Here is a 21,471-nt window from a genome sequence, read left to right as displayed (position 1 = left end):
ACAAAGATACACCATTACACACGGAAAACAGACCTTTTGTGGAAGCCCATTTTCTACTATTCATCTTTTTTCATCAGTAAAACTCCACATTCGGTAAAGGCAATTGAAGATTTGACAACTTCACCCACTTACCACACTGACAGTACTGGAACGTCGGCAGCAAGAAATTTATTTCTGTTATCTCAAATGTCTTACCTTACTCCTATAGCCCCATCAAATGGACTCTAAAGAGTTTTAGGAGCTATCTCACTTACCTTTTGTGACAAGCAGTAGCATTCTTGCAGGTTGGTATCCACTTCACTTTGATTGGGGTCCTTTTGGGAGGTAAGCATGACCACTGCTACCCTACCCACACTGAAGCACCACATTTGTATTCGGAGCACAGATCACGAATAGACCGCGCCAGACATATCATAGCAATTTCTTACATAGAGATACATTCTAGAACCTGTTGACTCAGTTGTAATCGAGATGTCTGGCAGACCCCTGAGTTACCGGAGAAGGCCCTCGCTGATCGCGATCAGTAGATATTGCAATACCAGACGTAGCAAAGTTTCAAGTGCTCACAGTTAGGTTTTCTAAGTGCTGGAAACCCTCCTAGCTCCAGAAAGTCCAAGGATATCCTGGTATTCAATTGTATGCATTACTTTAACTTCACTACTTTACTTCCTTGTAAGTAAAAACCTATGTTTGTTCATAACTATCACACCATACGAAATGCTAATTTGTAACGGAGATATGTATAAATCTAATTAGGACATACTGGATGTACTCATAGCAGCGTTTTCTCCATATTTCTATTAAAGCCACAATACACAAATGTTAGTGTATAACACATTTTTCAAGGAATTTGGTGGGAAGAGGTGAAAGAGAGGTTAGGATTCACATTAGTTCTGCAAGCAAAAGCGTACTGAATGGTTGATTCATTCGAATCTCATACGTGCCTTTTTAAGCAATAAATCAGCATTTTCCTTTTTTTATTTGCTTAACTGTATGCACAATACAATCACATTACTGCCTTTGGAGGCTGTAATGCTTGTTATTGATTGAGCCTGCAGACAGTAACACTGTATGGCTACCGCTTCATATCCAAATGCTATGACTCTGTTGTGGCTGGCCAGGAAAATCAGCACCATGGCGGTCTATGAAAATCACATCAATTTTTATTAGATATAGATATGAATATAGCTATAGGTATATAGATACAAATTTAGATATAGATATATAGATATGGATATAGATATAGATATATAGATATGGATATAGATATAGATATAGATATATAGATATAGATATATAGATATGGATATAGATATAGATATATAGATATAGATATAGATATAGATATAGATATAGATATATAGATATGGATATAGATATAGATATATAGATATAGATATATAGATATGGATATAGATATAGTTGTGCATCTTACCTATTCAACCTTTTGTTCGTGTTGGTACTTGCAACAATTTACCAATGACTAGCTCAGTGACTGATAAACATATATTGCCTGTATCTTTTCAAGATCCTCTCCATCCTTCCCATGAAAAAGCAAACTCCTGTAGAGACGCCACTGAGTTCTAGTTCAGTTTCCATCACATTAATCTCTTCCATCACTGTCTATGGGACAATAATGTATTACAACTATTGGCAAAGCCAAGAGGTCTCGCCTACATGATATCCTTTGGCTTTGCCAATGTTTGTTGCAACATGGCTGAAAGTAAAGAGAAAAAGCTGTATGACACAGCCAGCGTTGACCATGTCTTAGCGTTTTTCTTTTTTTACTTTCAGCCCTGCTGTGCTGAAGCCAGCGCTGCTGTACAACATGGCTAACAAAACATTGACAAAGTCAATAGGTCTAGCATAGGCAAGACGTTTTGGCATTGCCATTGCTTGTGCACTGCTTATCACACGTTGCCAAAATGGAAAAAAACACTCAGAGAACTCTTCATTAAATTTGGCTCAGACCTTGCACTAACCTCTGACAAGCCTGGGACCATTTGCCACATTTTTACTCTTATTGATTTTATGTTAGTGGTGTCTATAAAACACAAACCTAGTACTGTAAACAGTAAGATGAATGTGATCAGCATCTGAGGCTGGAGGCATGCATTTATATTCAGGAAGAGAACTCAGCACAATAATGCCTACAAAGAAACACAGCACTACAGCAGCACAGTGGGGGTGTGGTCAGTGCCGTCTTAATGTATGGACATGCTGGGCAGTTGCCCGGGGGCCCCACGAGCATAGGGGCCACATGCAGACCAAAATGTAACACTCATTTTCTGTTAAACATTTTTATTCCTGTGAGTGGTTGTGTAGGCAGGGCCCAGTGCACTGCTTTGCCCGGGGGCCTATAACTATAATACTATTAAGACGACCCTGGGTCTGGTGGGTGAGAGTATGGGAACCACTAAGGATAGTAAAAAGATTGAGAAGAAGTCTGTTCAGACATTCCCCGAATTACTCCACTTATACAAGGATGCATGAGGAATCATCCACCTGGAGGGATGGCGAAAACCTGCACATGCCTGCCCTCACACACACCCCGATTATCCACCTGGAGGGATTGTATGGAGGAACCCATCCCACACCTGCTCTCACACACACACTGATCATCCACCTGGAGGAACCCTGCCCACACCTGCCCTCACACACACCCTGATCATCCACCTGGAGGAACCCTGCCCACACCTGCCCTCATACACACACACCCTGATCATCCACCTGGAGGAACCCTGCCCACACCTGCCCTCATACACACACACCCTGATCATCCACCTGGAGGAACCCTGTCCACGCCTGCCCTCACACACACCCTGATTATCCACCTGGAGGAACCCTGTCCACGCCTGCCCTCACACACACCCTGATCATCCACCTGGAGGGATGGCATGGCGGAACCCTGCCCACACCTGCCCTCACACACACCCTTATCATCCACGTGGATGGAAGGCATGGAGGAACCCTGCCCACGTCTGCCCTCACACTCACCCGATCATCCACCTGGAGGGATGGCATGGAGGAGGAACCCTGCCCACACCTGACCTCACACACACCCTGATCATCCACCTGGAGGGATGCATGAAGGAACCCTGCCCACGTCTGCCCTCACACACACCCAATCATCCACCTGGAGGGATGGCATGGAGGAACCCTGCTCACATCTACCCTCACACACACCCGATCATCCACCTGGAGGGATTGCATGGAGGAGGAACCCTGCACATGCCTGCCCTCACACACACCCGATCATCCACCTGGAGGGATGGAATGGCGGAACCCTGCCCACACCTGCCCTCACACACACACACACGATCATCCACCTGGAGGGATTGCATGGAGGAGGAACCCTGCACATGCCTGCCCTCACACACACCCAATCATCCACCTGGAGGGATGGCATTGAGGAACCCTGCCCACATCTGCCCTCACACACACCCTTATCATCTACGTGGAGGGAAGGTATGGAGGAACCCTGCCCACACTGCCCTCACACACATCCTGACACTGGCAGCAGAAGATGATCTCAGCCCTACAGTACATGAAATGGTCACCCTTTAATGTGGGGCCATCACTGGAGCACATACCTTTTGTAGGCATTCTGCTTCGAAGGCATAAAAGGCCTGAGACTGGAGATAGCTGACTAACATCTACCTTTATCTTATTACCTAGTTGTATTAGTTACACAGGCAGGTAGTTTACGGTAATTAAAAAGCACTGCAACAAACACTCACCTGATGAAGTTTTTCCCAAAACTCAGGACCTTGCTCCATTTTTCGTAAACTTGGCGGAATGTACCAAAAGCAAATATTTGAATATTCAGGCTGTTGAGAGAGAAGACAGAAGATATTTCAGTAAATAAGACTTTTTTTTTGGTAATGTGATAAAAGAATAAAGTGAATTAAGCTATCTTTGTAATGAAGAGTGAATTATTTTACTCATTCAAAGGGATAGCCGCATGGGTAGAATGTACAAAGTGTTATTAAAAGGTATAGAAACTCATCAAATGATTATAAATGCTGGTTCAATTTCACTGAATAAAGTCAATGGTAGCACTCTGTACCTCGCTATCGTCAGCATCAGGCAGATGCGGGGTTACCCTGGTAAAACCATACTCTCCGTTACTGTCCCAACATCTCCTGCTACCACGCCTGCCCCTTTCCACGTCACTGTGTTCGACCCCCCTGAGACTTGTCACACTACTCCTGCCTTTGTCCCTGCCCGTGATTAATTTGTAAAACATTATGTGCCAGAGCCCTTCTCGGAAGGCCACTACACCACCCATTGCCCTTGTCAGTGCTGCCAATTTCAGTACAAACATAACACGTACTCCTACAAGTGTGACAATTCAGACTATTTACGAACACACAAAGCTGTAATAATGGCGTTAAGAGGATATTATTATTTATTTTCAATGGAATTTGATTTCATAAACAAGGTTGTTGTGCTCCTTTCAAAAGTAAACAGGCAGCGCCACCATGTGGTGGACTGTCACTACTGCAGGTCGTGACAATTAAGTGCTGGTGCCGAGCACCGTAAACCACCGTCTCAAATTAATCACTCCCTGCCCTCTTCCCCATCCCTCCCTTATGACCTTCTCAATACTGAACCTCACCGCTATTCTTCACTCCCGGTTCTCATAATTTCTCCACCCACCTTCCGCCCTGCATCCCCCCTGCCCTTCTCTAGGGTGCTCTCATGACTATCTGCTTGTCACTGTCTCAGGCCTCCTCTAAACAACACTCCATTGTGGTTCCTATCCTACTCCCTATAAGGGCTTCGCTTCTCTCTGCAGATTACTTTCTCCGCAGATGACTCAGTGCATGCCTCCCACTGAGAAGGTAGTTGTAATTGACACTTTATGGCAACTTTCTTTGTGCGGAGTTTTATGTAGCACAAACTAGACCCGAAGGTATCCGAGCGTTTTACAAGAGCATCAGTTACGTTACAGACGGACACATTCATTTATGTTAGGCACAGGGAGATTAAATGATTTGCCCAGAGTCACAGAATGTTGAGCGTCCCTGCCGAGACTCGAACCTGTAATGTTTGTATTTATCCCCACAGGACACACAGAGGCAGGTTATTATATATAACTCAGGTTTATTCAATCCTTTCAATAAATTGCGAGCTAAGGGCGCCGAGCGTCTAACTCTGCCAAGCTCCGGTCGCCAACTGCCGTTCCTAACATTCGCGCCTTTACTCTCTCTCTCTTGCGCATGCGCCGCCTATCCGCTCTAGTCTAGTGCGTGCCGCGTCATCGCGTATACGCGCATAGACTAGAGCGCATACCACATATCTCCCCCCTTTAATGAAACATAGGTTAAGACGTTCCCCCCCAAAAGGTTGAGTGTCCTCCAACTGTGAAAGTGTCTTGGTGTGGCACCCAGGGGGGCAGCAACAAGCTAGTGTCCTTCCATCTCAAAGTCTCTATAACGAGAGGGCACGATAACTGCCCTTCCGCTGCGGGTGTGTCTTACCGGCATGTTCTCTCCCTCTTCTGTCTCTCCTCGGGACACCCCAGCTTCTCTCGCATCTGCTCTCTGCTCTGCATTCGCCTGTACGTCACCGCCGTCGGAGATCCTGGCTCCCCGGACTTCCGCTTCACTGTCATCGCCTGCACCTTCTTCGTAGTTGTCTGTGCCGTGCTCCGAGAGGGCTCTGGCCTCCTGGTGATTCCTGCAACTCTCTCCCTCCTCAGCCTTGGGCCAGACTAATATTTTGTTGACTCTGGCCATGCGGTCTTGCGACCAGACCTTTCCGTCACTGAGGAGAGCCGCCCTACCACGCACCTCCTTGACTTGTAGCGGCTGGCTAAATTTACTTTCGCCTTTCTTTTGCAGAGTGGGGAGTTTGATCCTAACCCACTCCCCTTCTTCCAACGCCGTGTCTTTCGTGCTGCGTCGCTTGTCATAGTGGGCTGCATAGATCTTCTGTGCCTTCTCCAGATTGTGTTGCACCACCGCTGGGGACCACTTGCTGGGGATGGTCTTCTCCCTCCATGCTACATTGTCCCGGGTGAAGGGATATCGTCCCCTAAGCACTTGGAACGGACTATACCCCACCACCGAGGGCGTTATCCGGTAGGCCCACAGCATGTTCATTACTTCCACCTCCCAGTCTTTTCCTTGCGATATGGCTGCCTGAATGGAGCCCATGAGCACCCTGTTAAACCTTTCAACCTGGCCGTTGCAAGCTGGATGGTACACAGCCGTGTGTTTCACCTCGATCCCATTCCTCTTCATGTATCTCCTCCACTTGTCCGATACAAATTGCGGTCCATTGTCACTGAGAATGGATTTGGGTATTCCCTCTCTGAGGAACACCGAGGTGAGGAACTTAAGGATCGTCTCCGTGTCCATCGACTCTTGTATGTCCACTTCCGGCCATTTGGAATACTTGTCAATTATCACACAGATGTACTTATTCACACCTCTGCTGTCCAGCACAGGTCCCAGAATGTCAATGGCCACCTCTTCCCAGGGGCCTTGCGGGGTGTCGAACTTCCCCAGAGCTGGTCTGAGTGGGCGAAGCACCTTATCCGCTCCTTGGCACTGTCCGCACTCCCGCACTTGCCTCTCAATGTGGGTATCCATTCCTGGCCACCAATACATCTGCTTGACCAACGCCTTGGTTTTTACAATGCCCAAATGCCCCTCATGGAGCAATGTCAGCAGTCTGGGTATCAGTGTCACTGGGGGCACCACTTTCTCCCCTCTGTACAAGAATATCCCCGAGTCACTCAGGGACAATTCCTCTCTTATTTCATATAATCGTCGCACACCCTCCTTGAGCTTCTTCTTGTCCGGCCACCCCACGGTAAGGTGTTTCCTTACTTCCATCTTTTCCTCATCGAGCTCGTAAGCCGCCTGCCATTCCTGTGCACTGATTGACATTTCGTGATCCTCCATGCTGGCAACCATCTCCTCTGTGTCCGGGGTCTCGCCCGGCGCCTCCTCCATTGCGGCTGCCCGGCTGAGGTAATCAGCTACCTTGTTCTGCGTTCCTGGAAGATATTCTACATCATAAGTATAGTCTAGCAACTTCAAGGTCATTTTCGCTATTCTCGGGGTGGCGGTGTCATGGCCCGATGATGTCAACACTTTGATGAGTGGCTTGTGATCCGTTTGAAGTCTGAATCTCGTGCCCCATATGAACTGACGAAACTTGCTCAACGCCCACGTGACCGCCAGCATCTCCTTTTCAATTACGCTGTACCTTTGTTCCGTGGGGGACAGCGCCCGGGATGCAAAACTGATCGTTTCCTTGGCTCCATCTTCCCTTTCTTGCGCCAAGACAGCCCCCAAGCCCTTGTCGCTTGCGTCTGTTGTCACCACAGTCTTGCCGGTGGGGACATACCCTTGCAATGGGATGGCATGGCTGATACAGTCTTTAATGGACTCGAATTCGGATTGGGCTTCTGCGTCCCATTCGAATTTTGCATTGTTTCTGATTAGTTGTCTCATCCTGTACGTTCTAGTGGCAAAATGTCTGACAAACCGGCTGTAATACTCGGCCATTCCGAGGAATGACCGCACTTCCTCTTTGGTAGTTGGGGCCTTGGCGTCCTTTATTGCCTTCACATTTTGCTCTTTTGGCGATATGCCATGCGTCCCTATCTCGTGCCCCAGGTAGGTCACAGAGCGGGACCCTATTCTACACTTGCTCCATTCCGCCGTCAATCCTTTGCCTTGCAGCACTCCCAGCACTCAATGTAGTTTCTTATCGTGCTCATTTTTGTCGGAGCCCATCACTAGGATGTCGTCTTGGAAGTATTGCACTCCCGAGATGTCCTTAAACAACCTGTGCATCAGCTTTTGGAATACAGCCGCAGCGGATGCTAAGCCGAACGGCATTCTCTTGAATTGGTAGCATCCAAAGGGCGTTATGAAGGCTGTGTACTTCCTACTCGACGGATGCAGTTCTATCTGGTAATACGCAGATGTCAGGTCTATGGTGGAGAAGTGGGTGATGCCTTTTGTCCTAGCCAGCATCTCCTCTATTCTAGGGAGCGGGAACCTCTCCACTATGAGGTTTTTGTTGAGCTCCCTTAGGTCCACACAGAGTCTGACCTTGCCATTGGGCTTCTTGACCACTACCAAGGGCGATAGCCATTCCGCACTGTCCACTGGCTCGATGATGTCTTGCTCTTCTAGCTTCAGTAGTTCTTGTCGCACCGCCTCACTCGTGGACATCGGTATGTTCCGGACCTTATGCACCACTGGTACTGCTCCCTCCTTGAGGACCATCTTATGTACGAATTTGTCCAGTTTGCCAACCGTGCCCTCAAATACCTTGGGGTATGCTGCCTTCCAGTCTTCCTCCTTCGAGAGGGGCCATTCGTCTGTTAGCAAAATCTGTTCTTTCCCCCCAGGATTGAGTATGATGCCGAGATCACCTGCATCTCTCCATCCCAGTACCGACGGGCCTTTTTCTGCTACATACAGGGTGCACGTGGCTGACCGTCCTCTGAATTCGAACTCCAGGTCCCTGCACCCAACCAGGGGGATGGCATTCTCGGTATACGAGATGGGTCTGATGTCCGGCGGCATTAGGTCAGGTCCTATGACTGGCGCGAAGTCCTCTTCCCATATCGACCTTTGTACAATGGTCCAGGGGGACCCTGAATCCACGGCCACATGTACTTTGACGCCCCCGATGAGCATGTCGGTGCGGGGCTTATCTCTTCGCTTCCCGGACACGTCCAGCACTTGATCCTCTATGCACAGGACCAGATCATCCTCATCCAAATCGTCTTCCTCACTGACGTTGGCCGTGGCCGCATCGATGTACTTAACAGTGGACTTCGTCCCTTTCTTCCGGCAGACCTTTTCGAAGTGACCGGTCAACCCACAGAACGAGCACCTGGCGCGGAACGCGGGACAACGCCTGTCCTGGGCCGCGTGTGCTGCACTGCCGCATCTGTAGCACGCGAATTTTGTTCCCGGGCCGGAGCGAGCCATCTGTTTCCCTGACCCTCTTATATCCTTCCTCGGGTCTCCGTAATTGCTTTTGGGTTTGCTGGATTGTGGTGCCTCATCAATCTTGTTGATCATCTGTCTCGGCCCACTTTCCCTTTTCGCCGCGTCTGCGCCTCTCTTCGACATTTCCGCCTTTTTGACCATCGCCACAACTTCTTTCAGGGTTGTCTCGTTCATTGCCCATAGCTTGTCTTGAACTGCTCTGCTGGTGGTGTGCATTACAATTTGGTCCTTGATGTATTCATCCTGCAGGTTCCCATACCTACACGTGATCGCTAGCCGACGGAGGGCTGCCACATAGTCTTCAATGGACTCTCCCGCCTCCTGTTTTCGCTGTTGGAAGTTATAGCGGTCTATCGAGACGCAAACCGCTGGGCGGTAATGGCTGTCCAGGTCGTCCAGGGCATTCACAAAAACATCCGTCTCCGTTGCACCCCTCTCCTTGGGAACCAGGTTCTTAAACACCCTCACCCCTTCCGGGCCTAAGTTGTGGAGCAACAGTCTCTTTTTCCTTTCCGGCGTGTATTCACCTTCACTCTCATCTCCAAGAGCCTCTATGTAATTGAGGAAATAATCTTTCCAGTCTTCCCATTTTAGTTGGGGTTCACCTGGTCTAGGTAGGAACGGGACTGGTGCCATCAGGGCTGACGCTTGATTCGCCATTTTTTCTTCACCTCTAGGTTCACCTTCCTGGGCCCTTCGTTGGGTGGGTTCACCAGACGCTCCTGCGCTCTCTGCCGTGTCACCTTGGCCCCTTGGGCTCCCTGGGGTATTGTCCCTCGCACTGTGCGCAGTCTGTGCACTCTCCCCCCCTTCCTCTGGCTTGGGGGAGTCTCCCTTGGTTGCCAGGTTGCTGCCTGGGGGCTCCTGGAGTCTTAGGCCACACTAACCTGGCTTGTAAGGTTGGTGTTCGGTTTCGTGCCGTGCTGCTGCGCTGCTGCCACGCCCTTTGCTCTTCCTTGCAGGTGATTTGCCTTGCTGACTCGTGAGTGTGGCTGTGGGGGTGTTTGCTGTCGTCCACTGCACCTGGTGGTGTCCGGGTCCCAGCCTCGTTGCCACTGTAATGTTTGTATTTATCCCCACAGGACACACAGAGGCAGGTTATTATATATAACTCAGGTTTATTCAATCCTTTCAATAAATTGCGAGCTAAGGGCGCCGAGCGTCTAACTCTGCCAAGCTCCGGTCGCCAACTGCCGTTCCTAACATTCGCGCTTTTACTCTCTCTCTCTTGCGCATGCGCCGCCTATCCGCTCTAGTCTAGTGCGTGCCGCGTCATCGCGTATACGCGCATAGACTAGAGCGCATACCACAGAACCCGGTTCCACAGCTCTGAGGTCGACCGCCCTAGCCGTTTGGCCACATTCTCTCCCCAACTATAACACATTGATCTTGAACTATGTTGAATGTGACTTCCGAAAAAGGGCTATGTCCAATCAGAAGGCTCAGACTGAAAGGAATCACTGGGCCATGCTGGTGATGACCATCAAGCAGTGGGTACAACCCCTTGAAATCTCCCCACAACACATTGCTGCACGTGACCTAACTCAAGTCATCTGCCAGTACATCACCGAATCAAAGTTTCACCTACCAGTTCATAAACATTTCAGCTAGACAATAACAATGAAAAACAGGTATCTGGTTATTAAAATGTAATATGGCACACAATTCCTTTTTACACCATATAGGTGCTGGAAAAGGCATTTACTATTCCTGAAAAATAGGACTGCACTCATTCTGCACCATTTTCACCGTAGGAACATGCATGTGCTCTTGCCGGAAGCAATAGTGATATACTAGTGACATCATCAACCGTGTAATCCATAATCCATGCCAGATTACATGGTGTGCAAAAGGCAGCTCAGAGCACCTGAAAATATTTTGATTTTAAACCTACACAAAAGTGGTCTTATCAGAATTGGCTGCTGGGGTTTGCTCGAGTACTTCTGCTGAGGGGAGTGTACGGCGGTAGGTGTGGTACTGTATCAATTCTGCAACGGGCCCTAGTGCAAGCAACAAAAATGGCCCATTTACCTATTGTTGGTGTAGTAAAATACAGAAATGATCAAGGACTAATGTGCCTCTCAGGGCTCTAGGGCACGGTGCACTGCACCTGCTGCACCAATGGTAGCTCCGGGGGTGGGGATGGGCTGCTGCTTCTATTGAACACTGTACATGGGCACTGCTCTAAAGGAGCTAGCACATGGGTCCCTGCCACACATCTGCTCTGCAGATGGAAGTCCTGGGACAGTTTTTAGTTCAGCCTGAAAGAGCTACCATTGGCATATGCAAAACAGAATGCATATTGCCTGCTGTAGCACAATGTGCATTAAATGCACCCCCACCCAGAGCTTAATTTGAGCCAGTGGTTGCCGGTGGGGGTAGCACCTCTCATTTCTGTGGACTGACAATTATGTTTCCTCCTCAGAAAGGAACAAATAGTGAGAGAGCAGCCCCCACTGGGACCCGCCTGAGCCACTTCCTGCCTGGTCCCCTCCCTGCCTAGTCCCGAAATCCCAACAGTATAGCTACAAACAGCATGCAGCACCTCCACCCCCTGTCACTTCTCCCTGGTTTGTCCCTGAGTTTACAGTTTGTTACCTCTTTCCCATTTTTCATTATTGGAAACACCCCCCGCCTCTTTGGAAAGAACTAGCTCCTTCAAAGCATCATTTGACCCCTTCACATTTCCAGTTTCAGTCCTTGATTCAGTCCTTGTGATATGCCTTTTATTACTAAGCCTGTAACCATGGTCAATATCAATGTGTAATGGTCCTAAGATGTGGAAAACTCAATAAAATGGATTTAGGCCCAGATCTCTGTACTGGGGTGAATGTATGACATTGTTCTGCATTCTGTCCATCAACTGTTGTTTTTGCATTTGTCACCCCGAGTGGGACGGGTATGCTCAGATGTGAGTCCCATGCTCTCCACGCCACTGGAGTCAAGGTATCCTGGCTGAAGACGGCTGATAGCCGGAAACCGGCCCTAGGATGCTTGATTCCACTCCAGGGAAGACATGGCTTGGCAGTTCAGGCTGGACTTTTCCCATGAGGCACAGGGTCAAGGCTGATTTGCATATGGCCATGTCTGAACTGGGGTGGTGTGGTGAGCAAAAAAACGATGGATTTAGGCCCAGATCTCTGTACTGGGGTGAATGTATGACATTGTTCTGCATTCTGTCCATCAACTGTTGTTTTTGCATTTGTCACCCCGAGTGAGACGGGTATGCTCAGACGTGAGTCCTGTGCTCTCCAAGCCACGGGAGTCAAGCTAGTCTGGCTGAAGATGGCTGATAGCCAGAAACCAGTCCTAGGATGATTAATTCCAGTCCAGGGAAGACATGGCTTGGCAGTTCGGGCTGGACTGTTCCCATGAGGCACAGGCATAAGTTTTATATTCGAAGGGTACCCTTCCCCTGCAAAATGCTATGCTTAGGCTAACTTCAAAACTTTTTCCGCTTTGGATGTGGCTGCAAAGTGCAGCACAAATGAAGTGGAACAAGTTAGTGTAAATACCTGTTTCAAAGTGGGGATATTTTGTGGTGCAAAACCCTGTCTACTATTGTTAGTACCTAGCGTTTTATGTAAAAAAAATACACGGGGCTGCATGGGAACGTCCATGCACCATTCACGGAAACGCCTTGATGCAGAGTAACACAAAGCAGCACTTTGTGCTGCTTTGAGTTACTTCCCGACAGCATTCCAGTGCAAGTTTGGCACTGGAATTATTTTTTTCCAAAACATTTTGCACAGGGTTGCATTACTATTGTGATGCAACCCCAGCACAAAATGTTTGTTAATCTGGGCTTTGATTTACTGTTGTCTAAGAATACCTGAGTAGGCATGTGATGGCCTGGGAGCCAAGAACAGACTCTCAGATAAAGCCTGTGCAAATGTCACTAGATAAAGAGAATGCAGCGAATGCTAGAGGAGGGTGGTGCAAAATGTATACAATATCACAATCTGTCCAGCAATAGCCGAGATGTTGAAATGCTTCAGACACATTTGAAAAGATTAGAAGATGTTGCTGGTCGTTAAGGGATTGCTTTCTGAGAATAACATAAATCAGATAATACACAGTAGCTGCTGAGGCTCTGTGAAGGGGGAGGGACTGTGGCTGCAGTGATATGAGACAAGTGATATGAGCGAATTTAGTGATAAGGAGTCTTTTCAAAGTACACATCTAGAGAATAAATGTTATCTCAGGACCAGAGGCTGCTATTATATATTTCTTTTCTGCATTTATTTCAACAGTAGATACCAAAACTATTTGAAGAACAGACTGAAAATAAAACAAGCATCTGCAATCCAATAGGTCTCGCATTTACGCAAGTTTGAGCTATTGGCATTGTAAATGACAATGCCTTTTATTTATGTTTTGGTTTTTAAAACATAAATAAAAAGCATTGTCATTTGCAATGCCAATAGCTTAAACTCTCGCAAATGCGAGACCTATTGCATGGCATCGCTGCTCCCTTCTGTCTCCCATGGCCCTTAAAGAGCTCCCCGTTTGCTACTAGTTAAATAAACATGCCGGTGGTCAGAGCTGCGTGCAAGAGACCCTCCTGCAGTAAGAGAAACTCATTAAAGAAAGTAGTGCTTACAGACTAAAGAAGACATACCGTGTTACAACAGAAGTAAAAGGGCCAGTCCTCGTGGGAGGTTACAAATGAAGACAAGGCGGGACTAAGGAGGGAACTAACAAGCCTAATAACAAATAAGAAGCCAGCATTTAACCCTTTAAGTGCTGCCGTCGGCCAACGGTCGTCACAGGCACTACCTCCCCAGTGCTGCGTGCGACCGCTGGACGTCCAGTTCAGCACTGAATAATGGACAGCGCAGCACTGGGGAGGTTTATTTACAAGCTCCTAAGGTGTTAAGGAGGACTATGACACAAGCAAATTACAAAAATGGGCGGAGAGTGGGCGGGGATTCAAGTACATATTCCAATACAGCACGCCGGAGGCTCAACCTAAAAATGCAAACTCCCTTTATCGTTTGGGGAAAAACTATGTAGGCAGAGATCATTGGAGCTGTACCATATATTAACGCTCACTGAGACATTGCTCCTCCGTCTTGATGCTCAATGACAGCCAGTTGAGTCAATTCCATCATTCTTATTAATTTGCTGTTGTCTTTATTGCACATATTTGGTTCAGTATTGGTTTCAGAGTGAACACATGCTCAATGCAAAGGCGTATTCTACAGCCTTTTTCCCTGGACAGCAACACTCCACAGAGCTGTTGTTTGATCCCCTGGGGGCTCCATTTGTTTCCAGACTCTTGAGTCCCCACCGGAATGCTGTGGCCTCCGCCCATGTCCTCAGTTCAGGAGAAAGGGTGGCACTGAGCATTTTGTAGGATGTGAAGCTCCCTTTTTAACCCCTTGACTCTAGGGCTGTGCCTCCCCATCCAAAACCCTTTTTAGGGTGTTTGTGGTAGCTTCTACTTAAACCTTCATAGTTTTATTTCCACAAAAGATGTCCACACCACATGTATGTCCTTTTTTTCTAACATCCTGGGGATCCTAAAGGAACCCAGGGGTTGTATATACCCCTAGAGAGAACTGAGAAAATAGTCAAATATATCTAAATTTAGTTTTTGGTGGAAAATTTGGAAACAAGGATTATGCAAGAAGCATATGTTTCTCTTCTAAAAATGGCATCAACAAATCATTTGCAGTGCTATGATCACCATGTTACCAGCAATCAAGAACAAGCTGCGTTGCATTTTTTAAACAAAACATTTTTTGCCACCGTTTTTGCATTTTTATAAGCAGTAGCCCATTTTTCATAATTGTTGTGGTTTCAACCTGCTTGCAGTTTGTGGTGGAAACAGGTGTGAAACCCATGGGTGACCGCAGAATGTTATATATTTCTGAAAAGTACACAAACTTCTGAATCCATCAAGGAGTCACTGATATAGACCCCTAAAGGTTTTCCATAAGAAACTAATATTTGGAATAAAGAAAACAATGAAAATTAGTATGAAAAACTAGCTATGGGTGTCAACGTTTTCATCTGTAATTTTTTGTCAAGTTGCCCAATTTACAAAAGCAACATATTGTTACACCCGTCACACCCTTCTGGTCATAAGGTTTACCAAGGTTTATAGGTTTTGCATAAATAGGCAAATCCCAGAGCTGCAGAAATGTTGGGAAAATGTATGATATTAGGCAAAGATTGAAGTTTGCAGGGCATTGTGAGTAAGAAATTGTCATGGAATCCATGCAAGGCACACACCTGGTCCCTCTCGGAGGTCTACTTTTTAAAAATGTCTGGGTTTGCTAGGCTTGCCTGTGTGGCTAAGCCCAGGCCCAAATTATGGAAGTGCCAATCACAGAAATATGAGGAAAATGCAGGCTTTTGACAAATTTCAAGTCTGAAGGTCAATGTGGCTAAGAAAACATTGTGGGATCCACACAAGGCAGACCATCCTGCACTCCTCTCAGTGTCTAGTTTTCAAAGATTTCTGGGTTAGCAGGCTTTCTCTGGTGGCGGCTGAGCACAGTTCTGAATAGAGCAGCCACAGTATGGCAAGCAATAGGACATTTGAATTCACCCCATCTCTGCCAGTCTATATTTCAGAACTACCCTAGAAAGGATCCAAATTTCCTCTTGCTTGCCATGAGGATGGGGATGCTTTATAACCCATGCTCGCAGAAAGACTGTTGGGGCATTAGGGACAGGATAGGCCCAAAGCCTGGAGGCCGCCCACGCCCAACATTTTTTTACTAAAACTAAAAAATGCATCACAGTTGGTTAGTGGGTATTTTGGCCCACAGAGTAGAATTGCAATAAAAATCCATTAAATCCTTGGGAATCCTAAATGTATAACATAATTAAGTGGAAAGTGTAAGAGGATAAAGCTTCAGCATCCTGGTAAATTCATGGCCTCACGAATGCACAGCTTTCTTAAATATCATAAGAAAAGAAGATCCAGTAGACTTCCCCCACAGGCAAACATTGTAATTCTAAGCAAACAATATTACATGTATTGTAAATTTCATGTGGGTGCATCATCACTCCTAGCAGAGTGGTCCCAAACATGGACATCTACTTGGTATAGCTAGTCCAGGGATGTGCCTGCTAACACTAGTTGCCCTTTGGTACCCCTGGTACGTATGCTGCTATCCCAGGCTACATGGGTCAAGGAGGTAGAAGAAGGAATAGAACAGAAACAGGATTTTAATAGTCATGTTTACTTTCTATAGTTTTTACTCCTTACCCTTGAATAAGCTCTCAGCAACAAATAGAAGGCTATGGATGAGATTCAAGATTGGACATGTGATTTTATAATGAGACAAGGTATGCTTGAAAACACTTTCTGCTACCTCTTTTTTTTTTGGTGAATTGATGTCAATGGTCCCAAATAAGGAAGGACATCTGCGCCACTTATGCTGTTTGGTTGTGGGGAACATTGAGCATATATTGGAAGTGAAATAAGTAATCCCAGTGAATAAGATATTGACTGAAAACATCAGGGACCTTAGTTTTAATTCTGACTGTCCATCTCAGCCACATTATAATCTCCACTGGCACAATTGAAAGTGATACAGAACACAGGATATTCACATTTTGCCATTAGTTCATGATTTTAAGATTGATCCAGCATCCAAAGACAGTTCTGTAATTATCCACTTCATTGCCATAAAAAAGTTCAGCTCAGAGCATGTGGTCTCAGGACAGATCACAGGCGGAACACATCCACAATGTGAAACATTAAAACCCTACAACCAGACTTTCCATCTTCATATGTAGCTTCAACAAAGTGAGCATACACTGATACAGCTATAAGCTATCTCTTACCGCTGTAGAGAATGAGGGCCTACATTGCTGCCTCCATCATCTTTCAGCACTTTTTACAAGTACTGAAAAATTATTAATTTCAGTGGGCCCAGTGCAAATCCAGTACCTCAATTGACAAAGAGTAAGATGTGGGCACAAACAAGATTATTCAAATTATTAGTCTGATGTAATTTTGTTTGCAAATGTCCACATTAAATAGATGTCAGTGGTGCAGTTTTGCATTGACATTTTACCTAACATTTGGACTGACCAAATGATGCAAAATGTAGCTTTTCCAACGATCAATCAGAGCTACTTTCATTTTTCTAGCTCAGACTTGACAGTCTTAGCCAGCCACGGCCCGTGGAGGGAGTTATGGTGGGGCGGAGAGGCGGGGCGAGGGAGTGGCAGGGTGGGGGGTGCTAAAAAATGGAGTATGGATAATTGAAGGTAAGTAAACAATTTAATAAATAAAAAAAACGAATTTCGTAGCGCACCCTGCATCGCATTTTGCGATGCAGGGTGCGCTACGAAATTCATTTTTATTAATTAAATTGTTTACTTACCTTCAATTATCCATACTCCAGTTTTTAGCACCCCCCACCCTGCCCCTCCCCCGCCCCACCTCTCTGCCCCACCGAAACTCCCACCACGGGCCGCGGCTAGTCTTAGCGGTCTATCCGGCATCTTGCAATTAATATACAGAGAGTCATTCAGCCACTGGACTTTTTGGGTTAGACACCTTTGGCCATTGCTTCCAGCCAGGTACAATAACACCTTGGATCATCCAAGAGGGGTAACTCTCGGTCATCGCCAGGCTATTGACCATTGGGTGCATTGTTCTACCTTAGAGCAAGTGCTTCCACATCAATGCATGGCGTGGATAATTTGCTGGAAGAGGTTATTTTCAGCAGCTGACAGGGACTACTTGTTGAATGGAGAAGCCATCTCAGAAAGAAGGCTTTCTACACTTGCAAGCCTCAGTTTGACCTCAGTAGCATTTCAGCAATAAATTGAGAGGCTATGAGACACTTTTCACCTTACCACTCCTTTAGGAAGCTGAAATAATCCCCTTACAGTGATTGAAAAAATTTGTCTGACTGCGCCAAACCCAAGGTCTTGGTGAACATGCTCCACAGATGTGCAAATAGTTTCTGAACATCATTGCATGCTGTCACCAGGCACGCCCGGATCATATGAACACAATGAAAACCTGAGACAGTGCCCCCCCCACAAATTCTACCAATCAGACCTACTTCATCCACTTGTACTTAAGAACTATACTACTTACCTCCATTAGAAGCTGGAACCCTTCTCGTTTCTTAATTTCCCCCACTAAGTACCTAAAAAACAAGAGAATCAGCATTACCAAAATTAACAAGACACTGTACACATAAACATGCTGTCGTGACATTGTAATCGTGAGGAAGGAATGCCCACTAGAGGGCTTATTTCAGAAAACTGAAGTGATGCAATTCCAAGAAATCATAGGGATTGAAAAACTGACAACACTCATTAGACTATGGACCTGATTACGAGTTGCTCATTAACCCTTTGGATGCATCGGACGTCACGGTGGGCGTGTGCGTCGGACGGCCGGGAGCCGTCCGATCTGTGCACGCGTAAAATTTTGCTGCCTTAGGGGGGAATTCCACCCGCATTCAAAGGGTTAAAATGTATCCCGTGCATAAACCCCTGGTTACATATGAGTTGGAATTTTGAGTTGTTAGGTACTTAACTGATCAAATATATATCAGATGCATTACATAACTCAACCATGGTTAAATCCCAGTAGGTCAAATCGAGGGGATAACAATATGACAGTTACCGTAAAAAGTGGCTTTTTTCACATGTTAGTCACCAACAATTCACCATAGGTGGTATTTATCGCACTTGTAGTATCGTTATTTATCATGCGGGATAATTAGCACCTATACTCGTAATCAGCCCATTGTATTCTAAAGTCATTCTAGATACCGGCAAGGGAAATTTTCTTCTCAAACCTGTACCCCACCAAAAAATGCTTTCAAAATTGTACATTCACAAAATTTGCATATCACAAATTTTATTTAATGTAAAGTTCACGTATGTTATGAATTTTGCCTGCATAATAAAATGTTGCACACCGCCAAATTAGATATAGAAGACAAGTACAGACAAGTATTGACAAGTCTCTGGCTTTATAAACTAATTTCCAACACTGGGATTCCCAAATGCAGGTTGAGAGGAGATGGCTGAAGGATCAAGGAGTTCTGGAAAGTCTAATGAGTACCCTCTGAGCTTCTAGAAGGCAGTCAACTTTGCAATCATGTAATAGACATTCAAAATATTTTTCACTATGATGTGAGAGAAGGAATCTACATCCTTCTTCTGTTAGTTTGATGCTGATTATGGAATCTTTGCAGGAGGTGACCCCTAGGCTGGGTTTGACAGTCAATAGTCGTAGGGTTCAATGGGCAGCTATCAGGGCTTTGTAAATCCAGTATTTGTAAAGCGCACAGCTACCCGTAGGCATCTCGGCGCTGGGGGGCATTGGGAAGATTAAGCGAGCTATTGCCCAGAGTCACATCAGAAATGGTTGAATAATCTAAGGATGATGATGGAGGTCTAGTTTCTAGATGCTGATGTTTAGTCCCTGACCCTTAAGACTTTCGCAGGTCTGCAAGGCGATTGGGGAGTTAGGTGCTTTGTCCTGCAAATTCCCCTTCTAGGGAATTTCTGAGGATACAGTGGTTTTGGTTCCGGTTCTTTTGTTTGTTCAGAAGACCAGCTCCTCCTTTCACAAACAGCAACATTCTCCCTGAGTTTTTTCCTTCACTTTCCTTTGATGAGGAAAGGGCATTCTTTAGAACCTAGGAGGTCTCTCCTCATCTATTTACAAAGGGTTCAACCTTTTCGAAAGGCTAAATCTTTGTGAATTTTGGTCTTTTGAGGAAAAGGGAGAAACCTATGGTTTCTATATTGAGTAGGTGGATCAGGTCCCTCATTGCTAGGGCATATGAGGTTGAAGGTAAGGTCTAGCATGAAGTGGTGTAGGGTAATTTAACATGTAGTATTTCTGCAGTATGTCTTTCACTGTGGCAGAATTGCAAGGTGCTTCAGTAGCTGAGATTTGTTGGGCAGCCGCATGGTCTGACTCTTCTACCTTTACTATGCATTATAGGCTCTTGCATAAATTATGTCTTTAGTTACAGAGTGCTTTCCTCTATGATGAAATAGTGGATTGTTTATAGTCAGTTTAACAAATCATGGTTCTGTTTCTTTACCACTATTGGTTGTCAATTTGATTTGCTTGATAACTCTCTCTGTATTGAATTCAAGTGAGGGAGTCTTACTCCCTTGCTTTAATTTATACTCCCTCCAGACCTCTCACTTCAGAACAACTGACTAGTGAGTTGGTTGTGAGCTTGGTTAAGGTGCAGGAGGTATGGCAGGAGAGGGGCTTCTATTGTGTGGGCTTTCTTGGGAATGGTATCTGGAGAAAGACACAATGCTTCTTCTGTAATTAATTAAAGTGAGGGAGTAGGACTCATTTTAATGCTATCACTGGTAAGTAATAGAAGCACAATAATCTCAGAAATATGTGCATTGCAATGTATTTAAAAGAAATAAGGCTAGATGAACTAAAGCCTTTTTGGGTTTGCAAAGGGCTTGATTCGCAAAATCGGCCCATTTGCAATTGCATAAAGCCTTTTTAGCAAACACAAATTGTGATTCAGTAACATCCTACTGAATTGCAATTTTAATTTTCCAGATACATACAGAATCTGTATTTGGAGGGAGCATGTTTAGGGCATCACTTCCATATACAGTTTTGAAATGAGATCGAAATCTGGTTGCAAAACATTAGTATATTACCGACTGCACAAAGGTAGTGGTAACTCAATCGCAAATGGTCAGGGATCTAAAAGAAACCCTTTCTTTTTGGTGAATACTGACCACAATTTTTTAAAGAGTAGTTTCAAGTTTTCAAGTTTAATTTACGTTTATTTGGACCTTTGGTCCTCAAACATTACATATAATAAAATACATCTAAAATTACATAATCTTAAATACACTAAACACATCTTAAAATATGATACAATTAATAAACCCTCCATTAATAATGAAATCTGGGTGGGTTAAAAACTCATTTAAAACCATTAAGAAGAAGAGCCTTCACTCTTTGCATGAACTTCCCAATAGCAGCAGCAATATCTAAGTGGCTCATTTCAGTCACCAAAATTACCGCCTGAGCCCTAGACTTAATCTCATATTTACTAAAGATCGGTCTTAAAAACATGATTCGAATATCAAGAAACTTATGTCAATCTATTAAAATATGTAACAAATCACATGAAGAGCCCAAAGTGCGAATACATCTTACCATCTTATCAATCATTGAGCTTTTTACCACATTATTTACATAACACGGGTTTACCCCAATTCTTGTCCTTAGATCCTCTCTTCTCAACCAACAATCGGGTAGCCTGTCAACATAGGGAAAACATTGTCCTTTTTTCCATGCCACAGTCATAAAGGGGTCAATTCCGATATGGTAAAAAGCGCTCCGAATTGCCGCTCGGAGCGTTCTTCCCGTACGAATCGTACCCTGCAACGTCCCCCGTACGTACGACGAAGTACGATCCGTACCGGGAGCTGGACTCCGTACGAATCGTACAGGGACCGTACGAATGAAATCCCCGTACGAATCTCA

General features: G+C 45.6%; 1 protein-coding gene across 1 annotated transcript in view; it reads right to left on the bottom strand.

The window, feature by feature from the left end:
• Window positions 1–21,471, bottom strand: part of GADL1 (glutamate decarboxylase like 1) — a 654,887-nt gene that overhangs the window by 250,183 nt on the left and 383,233 nt on the right. The window contains exons 13-14 of the mRNA XM_078663939.1: window positions 18,067–18,118; window positions 3,741–3,830 (exon numbers count right to left, since the gene is read on the bottom strand). Of these exons, the coding sequence (XP_078520065.1) occupies window positions 3,741–3,830; window positions 18,067–18,118 (142 nt within the window). The remainder of the gene's footprint in view (window positions 1–3,740; window positions 3,831–18,066; window positions 18,119–21,471) is intronic.

This window comes from Lissotriton helveticus, chromosome 10 (assembly GCF_964261635.1).
Source record: "Lissotriton helveticus chromosome 10, aLisHel1.1, whole genome shotgun sequence".
NCBI classification, from domain to species: Eukaryota; Metazoa; Chordata; class Amphibia; order Caudata; family Salamandridae; genus Lissotriton; species Lissotriton helveticus.
This window is presented reverse-complemented; position numbering and strand designations above follow the sequence as displayed.